Source organism: Trachypithecus francoisi, unplaced genomic scaffold (assembly GCF_009764315.1).
Source record: "Trachypithecus francoisi isolate TF-2019V2 unplaced genomic scaffold, Tfra_2.0 Lachesis_group13, whole genome shotgun sequence".
Lineage (NCBI taxonomy): Eukaryota > Metazoa > Chordata > Mammalia > Primates > Cercopithecidae > Trachypithecus > Trachypithecus francoisi.
Window position 1 is genome coordinate 52,773,779 of NW_022681458.1, and position 13,522 is coordinate 52,787,300.

The 13,522-nt window shown below is 36.3% G+C and overlaps 1 protein-coding gene across 1 annotated transcript in view; it reads right to left on the bottom strand.

The window, feature by feature from the left end:
• COL3A1 (collagen type III alpha 1 chain) overlaps positions 1-13,522 on the bottom strand; it is a 38,798-nt gene that overhangs the window by 6,581 nt on the left and 18,695 nt on the right. Inside the window, exons 15-42 of the mRNA XM_033230909.1 lie at positions 13,168-13,221; positions 12,653-12,751; positions 12,067-12,111; positions 11,817-11,915; positions 11,562-11,615; positions 11,320-11,427; positions 11,051-11,104; positions 10,366-10,464; positions 9,978-10,031; positions 9,697-9,795; positions 9,044-9,097; positions 8,873-8,926; positions 8,509-8,562; positions 7,947-8,000; positions 7,584-7,628; positions 6,929-7,027; positions 6,735-6,842; positions 6,407-6,460; positions 4,811-4,864; positions 4,672-4,725; positions 3,899-3,952; positions 3,194-3,301; positions 2,807-2,860; positions 2,487-2,540; positions 2,133-2,294; positions 1,912-2,019; positions 830-937; positions 43-96 (exon numbers count right to left, since the gene is read on the bottom strand). Coding sequence (XP_033086800.1) covers positions 43-96; positions 830-937; positions 1,912-2,019; positions 2,133-2,294; positions 2,487-2,540; positions 2,807-2,860; positions 3,194-3,301; positions 3,899-3,952; positions 4,672-4,725; positions 4,811-4,864; positions 6,407-6,460; positions 6,735-6,842; positions 6,929-7,027; positions 7,584-7,628; positions 7,947-8,000; positions 8,509-8,562; positions 8,873-8,926; positions 9,044-9,097; positions 9,697-9,795; positions 9,978-10,031; positions 10,366-10,464; positions 11,051-11,104; positions 11,320-11,427; positions 11,562-11,615; positions 11,817-11,915; positions 12,067-12,111; positions 12,653-12,751; positions 13,168-13,221 — 2,097 coding nt within the window. The remainder of the gene's footprint in view (positions 1-42; positions 97-829; positions 938-1,911; positions 2,020-2,132; positions 2,295-2,486; positions 2,541-2,806; positions 2,861-3,193; positions 3,302-3,898; positions 3,953-4,671; positions 4,726-4,810; positions 4,865-6,406; positions 6,461-6,734; positions 6,843-6,928; positions 7,028-7,583; positions 7,629-7,946; positions 8,001-8,508; positions 8,563-8,872; positions 8,927-9,043; positions 9,098-9,696; positions 9,796-9,977; positions 10,032-10,365; positions 10,465-11,050; positions 11,105-11,319; positions 11,428-11,561; positions 11,616-11,816; positions 11,916-12,066; positions 12,112-12,652; positions 12,752-13,167; positions 13,222-13,522) is intronic.

Below are 13,522 nucleotides of genomic sequence, written 5' to 3' on the forward strand. Positions count from 1 at the left end.
TATTTTAATTACGGAAATCTATTGCACGTGCGTTTATTATACCTTGCCACCAGGAGATCCATCTCGGCCTGGAAGACCATCTGATCCAGGGTTTCCCTGATTAAAAAATGAGAAAGGAAATAAAGTTTCTTAAAACCTTCCAAATGCCATTTAATCATGCATTCTCAACAGGGCAATATAATTCTCAAGGGGGTGAAAATGGTTCTTGGGGGTAAGAAATCTTAGATATTACAATGGGGAGTAGCCCTTCAAAGGGTCACAATATCCAAGCAGATAGTATATTCATGGAGGAGAGGTGACTAGAAAAATAATATCCAAAAAGAGTCTTTACAGACCTCTAATAAATAAAAGTTTAAGAAATAGTGATCTAAACTATTAATGGAAATCTACAGTTTAGTTTGCTTTAATCATTCCACATTGTATACATGTATTAAAACATCACATTGTACCTTATAAATGTGTACAATTATGGTTTGTTAATTATAAATAATATTAATTTTAAATTCTTTAAAAATAATAAAAGACTAATCACAGATAACTGCAGAATATTTTCACTCAGAAAACATGTGAATTGTGGTTCTCCCCACTAACTTTTATCCTAATTTAGTTAGAGATAATATTTTCTCCACTAATGATTATTCATTGACTAAATATTAATGAGCAAGAGCTTTTAAGTCTATTCTAAGTTGTAATGAAAGAATTTATTAGAGAGAGAAGAACTTTGCTATGTGGCCATATTTACACTCTTAGACATTAAGGCTCAATTTCACCTTTGCTTAAATAAATTATCAAATTCCACCTGGCTGGTTGAATAAGAACTGCTACTCACATCTCTTCCAGGTTCACCAGCTGTACCAGCCAGACCAGGAAGACCTTGGGGTCCAGGGGGACCACGTTCTCCACTGAGACCGTTAGCTCCTGGTTTCCCACTTTCACCCTGTATACAAAGGAATGAAAAATATTTTGTTTAACTTAAGAAATCAATTAAAATGGTGTTATCAGATATCTTTATTTTCAGGTAAAAATCTTATTTAATTTTTATTGAATTTTAAAATTAAAACTATGCCTGTTATGGGAAAAAGTTTGGGGGAGCAAGCTTGTTGCATTTTCTAACTTGCTCAGTGACTCTGGATGGCAAAGGGCTGAATAGTCACACTGATTATCTAATTCAGAATACTGTACATTCTAATCTGAGATGAATACATAGACATGATTATTATAAGAAATAATAATAAGCCATCATGAAACTAGAGGTTTATGGTGACCCTTAAAATTAGGTTACTTGTCTCTATCTGAAGAATATACACTTACTAGAAATATCATATCAACTGGATACATTTAAATACTAAATATTAATTTTATGGCAATAGTACATAGCATTTTGTTGGAAGAAGTACTTAGAGTGTTATAATACGAGCCCTAATAAAAATGCAATTTTATTACCCTGTTTACCAAATGAGTGTTTTAGATGCCAAGCATGAGAATGTTACAGGAATATAATACTAGTGAAAGAGAGTCAGGAGTGCAAGATGACTTGAATGGATGGATAACTAGCATCAGCGAAAGACTTTCCTAGGTCTATAAGCTAACACTATTTCCCCCTTCAAAACTGACAATCAACAAATTGAAGAACATTCACAAGTTTCCTAAAAGAGGTGCTTCAGATGGTAATGTTGTTTTGGTTATATTAATTTATTTGTGTTTATATTCAAGGTTGGTCTTTGATATGCCCCGTTTTGTGTTCTGGAGCCATTTATTAAAATACGTGCTTTTAAAAATCTAAAAATATAAAAAAAATCTCCTGGCTAATTTACTCCAATGACAGAAAAACTTTTCATCCTTGATATGGTTAAGTGATTTCTGAAGGCTACCAAAGGAAGCAAGAGTGTAGTGGAAAATGACTATACTCACCTTGACACCCTGAGGGCCAGGGCTTCCCCTAGGACCTGGCATGCCTGGTGGTCCTGCAAGACCCCGTGCTCCAGTAATCCCAGCAATTCCGAGTGGGCCTGGAGCTCCCTAATACAGATAATGAAGACTTAGCTCATCTTTATGTGACAATCTTTTTCTCTAACCAATTTGTGATAAAAACCAAAATAGTACAATCAACTTACAAAAATGAAGTTACTTACTGGGGGCCCCTGGGCACCAGGTGATCCCTTCTCTCCTGGTTGGCCAGCATCGCCTTTTGGTCCAGACACTCCAGGGCTGCCAGGAGCACCTGTGTTACCCGCAGGACCTGGGGGACCATCCTTGCCTGGAGAACCGCCGGGACCTGGGGGTCCTGGGTTACCCTACAAAGAATTGTTTGAAATTTGAATATTTATAATAAAAAAGTGCATTTTTTTCTTTCCTTTCTTACTTCAAATAATTTTATTTGAGACTTTCTAGAGAAGTAAGTAGCAATGTATAAGTTTCTCATCCTATACATATATGAATGCTCTTTCTGAAGTGTATGATGAGAAAATACTTTAACAATTACTTACATTATTACCAGGAGGACCAGGAAGACCACGAGCACCAGGGAAGCCAGCAGCACCCTGTGAAACGGTAATATATTTTTGAATTTCGAAAGTAGAACAAACAACTATACAACAAACGAAAAGTATAATGTGTGGTATGAGATACATTGTACCTGAAAGTCATTTATGGTTTGCTTTTTCCCCTTGGAATTTACACATTACTCATGTATGAATGAGAGATTACATTTTTTACATTCTCTTTATGGATCTAGTGTCTCAAGTGCAGCTTTTATGCAGGTTGATATGAATACTTTTCAATAATAGTTAAGAGGATCAATACTTACGGGTCCACCAGGACTGCCACGTTCACCTTTGACACCTTGAGGACCAGGAGGACCCTATATGAAATGGAAGGAAGGTATGTAAGAATAGTGCCAACATCAAAATTTGGGAAAAACATTAAGCCTTTGAAAACCAGAAACTCTATGAAGAGGTTAAAATAACTTTTAGACTGCTGGTGCTGAGATTCGTACTTCAACTATATTCATATAAAGATTATACTCTTGCCACTATGACATGCTATCTCAGTATAAAATATTAAATTACTGATAAACCTTCATGTTTTTCCATTAGAACACTTAGCACTTAGAAAGGGGGGAGAGGGAGAGAGGGAAAGATAGATAGATAAATAGATAGATAGATGATAGATAGAGAAAGAGGAGAGAACTTACAGCAGGTCCAGAACCTCCAGGGGGTCCTGCAACTCCAGGAGGGCCTCCTTCACCTTTCTCACCTGGAGCCCCTCTTTCTCCTTTACCACCAGGCTCACCATTCTGTCCCTACATGCAGCAACAACAATCTCTCAGCTGACACTCTTTATGATATACTTGGATTATTATTTCTCTACAGAATATAGAAGTCTTCAGATGTAAGGAGTTGAAATAAAATTTAAAAACAAGGCTCTCTGAAGACATGACAAAGCAAAGCCAATCAGAATATTTTCATGATCAAAGAACATGACCAAGAAAGCACAAATTGTACATTATTTGCCATTAGGGATGGAGGAAGTCTCTCTAAGGATTAAACATTTGAAAATCACCACCAGTAAATTTCTTTGAGAAAGACTGGGTTTAAGAGAAAATTTTAATTAGTACCATCTTATAATGGAAGAACTTACAAAAATTCAGAGTGCATTTAAATCTGTGGTGCTGCTTTAGTTCATTACCTAGTCATAAAGGCAGGACAGGTGTTTTTATTTCCATCTTTTAAAGAGCAACAATATGGGTAAAGTAAAACAAAATAGGGGTACAATAATCCTATAGGGAATGAGCAGCTAAAATGAGACTAGAACCCAAACTTGACTATACTTCTGTAATTTTTCGGCGTGATAGAGATCCTGGGCTATGGAACATGTCTGTGTAAATATTCATACTTACAGGAGCACCAGGGAAGCCAGCAGGTCCTGGAGGGCCAGGTTCACCTCTCTCACCCTGAAGAGAAAAATATCCTCCTTAGTCACAGTGAAGATATCCCATGGGGAGTGTGTGTCATCTCCTTTAGGCAGGAAACGTCATCTTATCATCTTATCTTTTCTTTCCTTTAAGCAGGAAATGTGCAGAGTAGCCAGTAAACTTCTGAAGACTTTGCCACTTCTCAATAAAATTAGGAGTAGAAAATACCAGAACCATTGATTCCTTCTGCCTCCCACTGTGATATTATTTGCAAGAAAAATAGTTAGAGAATTTTAAAGTATTTAACACATTTATATATATATTTATTTATTTATGTATTTCAATATATGGTAGAGCCTTAACTGAAAAATTAACTAAATGATTTATTTTTAAAAACCATTTGCTAAATATCTTTCCAGTGTCTTAAATCCTAAAGGTCAAGAATTTTAAATCCAGAAGGAGTCTCAGGCAAAGATTCTATAGGCTGAAGAAATACCTAATTACAAACATATACTACTTGTGCAATTCATGTATTTTTTCCAAAGTTATTTTGGAAACAAATCCTGATTTAAAATGATCTCTTGTGAATGTTAGATTTAAGAAATTTAACATTCCCTTGCATGCTATATGGTTCCTGAAGATAGTGTCTCCAAATTGAGGCTCAGGGAACTGGGGGCAGAATTGCTAAAAAGGGAAGCATAAGTAGCTGCTGTCTGTGTGGGGTTAAAAAGTATGTTGCAAATGTCTTTAACACTTACAGGGCCACCACGAGGTCCAGCTATACCTGGAAGTCCAGGAGCACCACCTTCACCCTGGAAAAAGAGAAACCATGTCACTGTCTTGCATCCAAAAGACAGAGACATTTTCTTTTCATTTCCAGATAGTATTAAGTGTTACCTTATCTCCAGGCTGGCCAGCTGGGCCAGGAGGACCAATAGGACCAGTAGGACCCTAGAGGAAATAAAACTATTTTTTAATTTTGAAGATGCAAATATCATTTTCTGCATTAATCAAACAGAAAGTATATAGACATAGATACTTAATAAACTAGATAACATACTTTTTAAATTTTTTTATGGCTTGAATGCTGTGCTTTTCACTCAATGTGTAAATACTGCAGAGCTCAGTAAACACAAGACTCTTTGGGGATAACTCTGGGAGAAAATAGGATTCAGCAGTGGTTTATTGATTCATTTATCTTTATCTCCATTGTAGAAGATGAATAGGATGTCATGTAAGATCTTACAGTAATGTCTTTTTAAATTAAAGTACATTTCTGTATTAAATTGCTTGATAATTTAAATGTTTTCTCAAAGTATCATTGTACATATTAAATTTTTCAACTTGAAATTTTCAAATAGTTGTTTTACCTATATTACAAAAGTGAAGTATTGAGCACTTTTTTTTACTTGAATGATGGTTTGTCTACTTAATCTGTCAAAAGTGAAGCATTTATGAATTTTTTTAAGGCAAGTATTATATAAATGTATTAAATGACTTACTTATAATCATATTTAGAAGATGTTTTCTGTTTTGTTTTTGACTTTTAGTTTGAATTATAGATTCACAGAATGTTGCAAAGGAATATGCCAGAAATTCTGTGCACCTTTCTCCCAGCCTCCCCAATGTTAACATCTTACACAACTATAGTATAATATCAAAACTAGGAAATTGACATTGATACCATCCATAGAGCTTGTTCAGATTTCACCAGTGATACACGCACTTATTTATGTGTGTGTGTGTGTATGTAGCTCTACAGAATTTTATCCCATTTGTAGATATGCCTGACTACCACCACAATCAAGATACTCAAATATGCAATCACCATAAGACTCCCTGTGTCATGCCTCCATAGCCACATCCATCTCTCTCTTTCTCATTCCTAACTCCTAGCAGCCACTAATCTGTTCTACATCTCTAAAAGGATGTTATTTTGCAAATATTATAGGAATGGAATCATGCAATATGTATCCCTTGGAGACTGAATTTTCTTCACTGAGTATGTTGTCCTTGAGGTTTTTGTAATTTGCTGTGTGTACAGCATCAATTGTTCATGCCTTTTTGTTGCTAAATACTATTCCATAGTGAGAATGCACCATAGGATTACAATTTTTGAGTATAAAGTCTATTAATTAGGAGTACTTGCTATATTGAATTGTGATGACTTTTAGTTTCTTAATGAGCAGCATTGATTATCTTAAATTTCAGTGATTATTTCAGATCTTATTGACTCACAAATGCTAGTTTGTGACCTTTATCATACTTTTGAGGTTTTTTCATTCTTTGGTCACTGTAGACCTATCAAGTAGCCATAGATATAGACCAGGAATTTAATTATAAATCAAGTCATTTGGGTCTTTTTAATGCTCAAAAGGTGGTAAACTATGTAATTTATCTTGAGTAGTTTTTGGAAAAAATAAAAGTTGGAGTGCAGGACTGTCCCATATGACATATAGGTAAGGCCTGCTTCTCCTCACTGGGAATACTTACCCTTGGACCATCTTTCCCTGGGACACCATCAGCACCTGGACCGCCTGGTTCACCCTGTCAAATAAAAGCCAATGTCATCAGATTCAAAGTATCTTCAGTGAAAATTGGCCAAGAAGAGGAATAACCCTCAGGATTTGTTGGGATATATATTGGGTGTTCTAATTCATTGTGGCTCTAGGAATCCATCTTAAATTTCACTTACTATAAAATGATAACATTAATTTTGAAAATACAGTTGATTACTTTCCAGGAGTGTTGCTTTTTTTTTTTTTTTCCAAAACCTACAATGACTGATTTATGAAACAATTAAGAGAAAACAAGTCAATACCTTGTCACCCTTTGGACCAGGACTTCCAGGACCTCCTCTTTCTCCAGGCATTCCTTGCAGACCAGGAGTACCAGCAGCACCAGGTGGCCCAGGAGGACCAGCAGCGCCCTGAAAATAAGTGAGAAATAATAAATGATCAGAAGGAAATCAAATGTACTTTTTAAACCTAGGTGAATGGAATTCTGTGGAATCACCTTTCCTCCTTCGGGACCAGGGGGACCAGCTCCACCTCTAAGTCCTGGGGCCCCTGCCAATCCAGGAGGTCCACGTTCACCAGGGGCACCAGCATCACCCTGTGATAAAAATATGTAAATAACCATATTAGACAACCCAAAGCTAAAAACAAAACACCTTAACTTGCATCATTTTGAATGAGGCCACTAGGTTATTATATTGTGATAATTTGTATACTTATAAATAGTTGAACAGCTGTGTGGGAACTGGAAGCTTAAAAGAGTGTCCAGAAGAAAACTTGGATACTTAGTCTGCTTAAGTGTGAGCTGTCATTGAAATACTTACTATTTTATTTATAAGGGCAATATTTTAAAGTTCTTTTACCAAAACAGCTTTCCTACATAGAATCAACATATTGGCAATATTTTTCTATTTGAAATTTTAAGCTCATATTTGATTCTGTAGTGATTATGAATGTCAGAGAATTGGACCTTCCAGATTAAACCAAATTTAATGTACTGAAAATGTCTTGAGTTTCTCTAAGTGTACTTACCAAACCTTTGCAATGATACTCTTTTAAAGAAAGAGTATTTTCACTTGATATACTAAAAATATACTACTAATCAATTGCTCTATAACATGCTGAAGAAGGTAGAGAATAAATTGAAATACTACCTTGCCTCCTGGAGCTCCAGGTGAACCGGCATCACCCTTTGGACCCTGGGAGATTTGCATTATATGATTAGGTCCATATCAGAATGCGTTTTATGTAAATATAAGCAAAATACACATTTGTCATGTTGGCATACTGTATACTTTTTCTAATCTTGAAATTATGAACTCTCTATCTTATGATAAAATTCAAACTCTATATAATAGTTATCTTTTAAATAATTTGTCTTTGTTTTGATAATATTTCAAAACTAAATGTTAAATCTCAAATATCATGACATAAGAAAATTAAAAAGTTAATAGTTGACAAACAATTATTATATATTCTTTTTGTTTCTGAGTTTTGAAAAATAAAACGTAACTTACTGGTTCCCCAGGTTTTCCATTTTCTCCTGGAGGACCACCTGTACCAGGCAAGCCCTAGAAAGAATCATAGTTGTATCAGGTAATTACCTCAAACATGGCTTATAGAAAAGCTTCTCATATGTACACGTTTCTGCAAGATATTTGAAAAAAGTTTCAGTGGTCTTTTAGGGGTAGAAACATTGTGCCACTCAAAATCCAGTGACACATATGTGATAATCATATCTTACAAATCCATGTTCATCTCTCTTTGTTCTTTCAATTGCTACACATAAAAATTTATTGGCAAGCATGGTAGGGTAGACTTGGCTATATGGATTTATATTATAATAAAAATAAGTGTAAGCAAATAGAATTATTTGAGTTTCATTAATTCTTTTAAGTAACTTATTAACGTGCTCTGGAATGGACATGGAAGATATGCCTATCTATTAACATTGCCTGACATTTTATTTCCAGATGAAAGACAGACTCACAAGTTAAGCTTCAGATAAATTATAATCTGTTAGGGACACAAAAATTTGACGGTCAGATATGCCATGACATTTAAATAACAAGTTCTTACTTGTAATCCCTGTGGACCAGGGGGTCCTGTGTCTCCTTTGTCACCACCAGGCCCCTAGAAAAGTATAATGATACATTCTGTTATAAACATCCTTTTATATTTAGTCTACGGTATCCATTTCAACAGGCCTGTTGCTTAATTATAAAAGTAGTGATGTGAAGAAAGGGGAGGACCTGGACCCAAAGCACACATGTACACTCTAAACTCACTGCTAACATCTAGCTAGATAACTAGGTCAGCAAGTTGCATCATTGCTTTGGTAAACTATAATAACATAGTGTTAGAGATTATGTAATTTTTGAAGCATTTTTCCTGCCCCACCTCCACCCTGTTTTCATCTCCAATTTTATGTGAGTGAACTTACAGTAGGCCCTGGGGGTCCCTGAGGTCCAGTTTCACCATTCTTTCCAGGAGGACCCTAAAAACAAGAACAGTTAGGGAAGTAGAAATAATACATATTACAGAGAGAAGTCACAAGGTTGGAGATGAATGCATCTATTAGAAGGCTAGAAATAAATTGATGAAAGCTACATACCTGAGGGCCAGGTCCTCCAGGGCCACCTCGTTCTCCATTCTTACCAGGAGCACCCTAAAGAAGAAGTGGTCAGTATTTACTAATTCTCAAAGGGCAATAACTAATCATATTATTGTCTCATATATATATATATATATATATATATACACATATTTTTGAGATGGAGTTTTGCTCTGTCACCCAGGCTGGAGTGCAGTGGTGCAATCTTGGCTCACTGTAGCCTCTGCCCCCCGGGTTCCAGCGATTCTCTTGCCTCAGCCTCCTGGGTAGCTGGGATTACAGGCACACACCACCATGCCTGGCTAATTTTTGTATTTTTAGTGGAGACTAAAACAGCCTCACCATGTTGATGAGGCTGGTCTCGAACTCCTGACCTCAGGTGATCTGCCTGCCTCAGCCTCCCAAAGTACTGGGATTACAGGCGTGAGTCAGTGCACCCGGCCTGTCTCATATGTTTTATCTGCCTGCTCCATACACACACATACAACCATAACCAATTATATATTTAGCTCCCTTCCTACATGCAATTTGATTTTCCTATACTCCTCCATGCTTTGAAGAGGAGACTGAGTTTTGACCACTTCTATACTCCATATGGAAAATAAACACCTTCCAGTCAAGTATTTATTGAAGAAATTAATGAAGGAACTCACATCATTTCCTTTAGGACCGGGGAAACCCATGACACCGGGCTGACCTCGGGGACCAGATGGCCCAGGAGGACCTGGTCGACCGCTTTCTCCTTGACTTCCCTAATAAGAAAAAATTACATTAATAAAGGTTTGATAAAGATAAGATTAAAACATACTCTCTATATAGTATGTGTGTGTGTGTGTGTATATACACACACACACACACACACACTCAAGGATAGGCCAACATATACATTCCATTTTAACTGGCCTTTGAAAATGAGATTTTAAAATGTACATACGGGAGGCCCTGGTTTCCCGTCACTTCCTGGTCCTCCTGGACTTCCGGGCATGCCCTGAAGCAAAGAAGTCAGTTGTTAGGTGATTTCAAATGAAATAATACAAAATTACAACATATACCCTTTGTACAATTCTGATATTTTCACTTACATGTGAAGCCTCAGATTTGCACATCTTTTTTCCTGTCTATAAAGTATCTAAGGCAAGTGTTCTATGTTTTCTTCTCCTTGAACTATCATGGCTTAAGTTTACTTAAAAGAATTTTGTTTTGTTTGGGGCCCTACAAAATATGTAATCTGATTGATTTCAGTTGCTTTTGATCTGTCTTCATTTGTCTTGCCTTCCTTCTGTCTAAATTAAAATGTCATTCAAAAAAGTGTTTCTCTGTACCCTCATTCCCGGACCTCCAGGGACACCATCTCTGCCAGGTTCTCCAGCCGCTCCTCTGGGCCCTGCAGGGCCTGGAGCACCACGCTCTCCAGCGGGACCCTAAGTAGTGAAAGAAAAAAAAAAAAAATAGCCTTAACTAACCTAGATATCAACAATATTTTGGTTACAAATAGAGAACATCATTTGAACTTTTAAAAAGGGTTCGCATGTTGCTGAAAAATTTGTATGTAAAATCAGTTATCTTAGCTTGGATTGCTGTATTGAAAAAAATTTGAAGCAAATGTGTGAATATCACATGCTTAAAACAACAGTATTTAGTATGCTTAACAATATATTTATGTGCATCTAAAATCAAATATCTTAATGATATGAAATCATATTTGCATTTAACTTTAGAGTTTTCAAAGACTTTTCAGGCATTTTAGTTTATTGTACTCTTGCAATGATGCTCAGATAAATGATTTCCAATTAACAGATAAGTAAAGGATTATCACAGAGGGTAAGTAAGTGGCTTTAGTTACAAAGCCAAGAAAGTGGCTGAACAGAGGATGCATTACATTTGGAATTTTTTTAACTCCAGTATATGCTTTTCAGATAGTTAGGTTTTCATGAATGGGAAATTATATGGAAGAACTACCTATTTGTGGTGCTAGCATTTAGGAACATAGAAACTAAAGTTATTTACCTTTTCTCCTGGGATGCCATTTGGTCCAGCAGGTCCTCGGAACCCAGGGGCACCCTGAAAATAATGAAAGACAAATATTTCAGTCCAAAGGATTACAATTCTTTTTCATAATTCTTGAGTGGCAAACATTTTTATGTCATAAAGTGCTTTAAACAATATTTTTCACTGAACATTCAACTTAAGAAAAATTGGCTGTCTTACCCTGAAGGTAGTTTTATTTAGATGACAGTGATACTGTTTTTCTTTTAGATGCCCCAAGGAAAACATACCCTTTCTCCTGCAGCTCCTGGAAGCCCATTTGCGCCAGGTTCTCCAGGTGATCCATCCTTGCCATCTTCGCCTTTAGCTCCTGGAACACCTGGAATACCAGCCTCACCCTGAAGAAAAAAAAAAAAAAAGATGGTAAAATAAGAAATTATGACTGAATTTAGTTCAAAGTTTTTACCTGCTTACTTTCTAATTAGGTTGCATTTTTTCAAGAAATAACCAGATCTGTTGCAGTAATACTTACGCGTTCACCACGTGGTCCTGGCTCTCCTTTGGCACCATTCTTACCAGGCTCCCCCTAAAGTATAACAGAGTCTTGGTTGAAAAACAGGGAGTATTCGACTAACAAAATCATCACCAGCAACACATAATTCAGTTATAAGACAAGAGTGAAGTCAATATAAATTCAACTGAACAGGAACAAAATTTTGCTATTAATTTTTGTTGATGGAATTAAACTATACCTTTCAGTCAACAGAGAAAACACAAGGCAACTTACTGCACCACCTCGCAGTCCAGGAGCACCATTAGCACCGGGTGGTCCTGGAGGACCGCGGGCTCCCATCAGTCCAGGAGCTCCAGGAATGCCAGCGGGACCCTAAAAACAAACCAAAGACACTACATTAGCCAAACTTGAACGTTCTTTTATGAATATCTCACTCAAATATCACAAATCTATTGTCATGCAAAATGCAAATGAAGCCAGTAATGTGTGGATGAGATAAAGGTGAGGAGTGGGGACAGCTTACCATTTCGCCTTTACCACCAGGACTACCACTACTCCCAGGAGGGCCCTAAGTATATAAAAAACAGTTAATGTATTAATAGTAATGCAAATAGTTCGTATATATTTGAAGTTGTTTGTGCGAAAATTAATGTATTGATGAGTGTTATGCTTTGTAGAGATTAAGTGAATCCTCCAACTATAACGCAACATATGAAATGTAGTCAAAAGATTCATCATTATATAAATAGATTAGAGATAATATGTGCTTGGTATAAATTATTAAATGATACATAAATAGAAGAGATTTTGAATTTGGTTCTTCTCTGAATTTTTATGATTGTGATTAGCATGGGTCACATTCTTGAAAGCATCAGAAAACTATTCTATCTTCTTTCATATAAACATAAAAAATCGTGAATTCTGGAATAGTGCAACAGTCAAAAACTATCATTTTTACTACTAATCAAATCAGTATGTGTCGCAGGAGGATCATTTTAGAGCACTAAGCAACAACTTTTTCAAAGTAATTTTCACTGATAGCCATACTGAAGCACATGCCTTCATGGAGTAAGTGTAGCAGCACTCTTCCTCCCAACTCTGATACTTACAGGAGGACCTTGAGCACCAGCATGTCCCTGAGGTCCAGGTTCTCCTCTTTGTCCAGGGGCACCATTTGAACCAGGAGACCCTGCAGGTCCAACTTCACCCTAATGGTAAAACCTTATGTAATCAGTTCCTCTCACCACTTCTACTCACTTAGCCACTTCACTCTTCAGTCCTGTTTAAACACATCTCCCAAAGGTTGGAATAGTAGGACTCTATACTGCAGGTAAAGCAAGGAATCTATCATTATACAGGCAGAGAAAAATGTAACTATGTGTGTGATTGTGTTATCAGCTTCCTGGAAAGAGTCTGGGGAAAAAAAGAAGGCATCAGAAGAAATATCAATAGTTCAATGCTAGGGACTACACCTCTTTTAGAATCAAGAATAGGGCTTTAAAGACATGTATAGATAAAAGCTATCCATTTGACTGATTTAAAATATCAGTTGCAAGAAACAATCTAGTGGTTTTCTCTTGTCTCCAATATATTTTTATACCCTTCTGTAGAAACTCATGTTTACCTTAGCACCAGGGGATCCAGGGAATCCAGCAGTTCCAGGAGGACCAGGAGGGCCCTAAAACAATTAAATACAATTTCAAAAGCTCCTTTTCAAATAAGCAAAAGCTGGAATACTAGTAAATAAGTAAGCACATATAAAGAAAAGAAGATATTTATGCAGATAAAAAAGATATTCATACTTTATGGATATTATGTGGAGAAACAATGTGGTAAAATAAGAAAAGAGTGAAATCTAAAATTAGAAATTCTTGGTTTCTCCCTACTTTGCCATGAATTCCGTGACTTAGTGCAGGTTACTTTTCCCTAAGCTTTTGCATTCAATTTTACAACATGGAGGTAACATCTATTTTATCCAT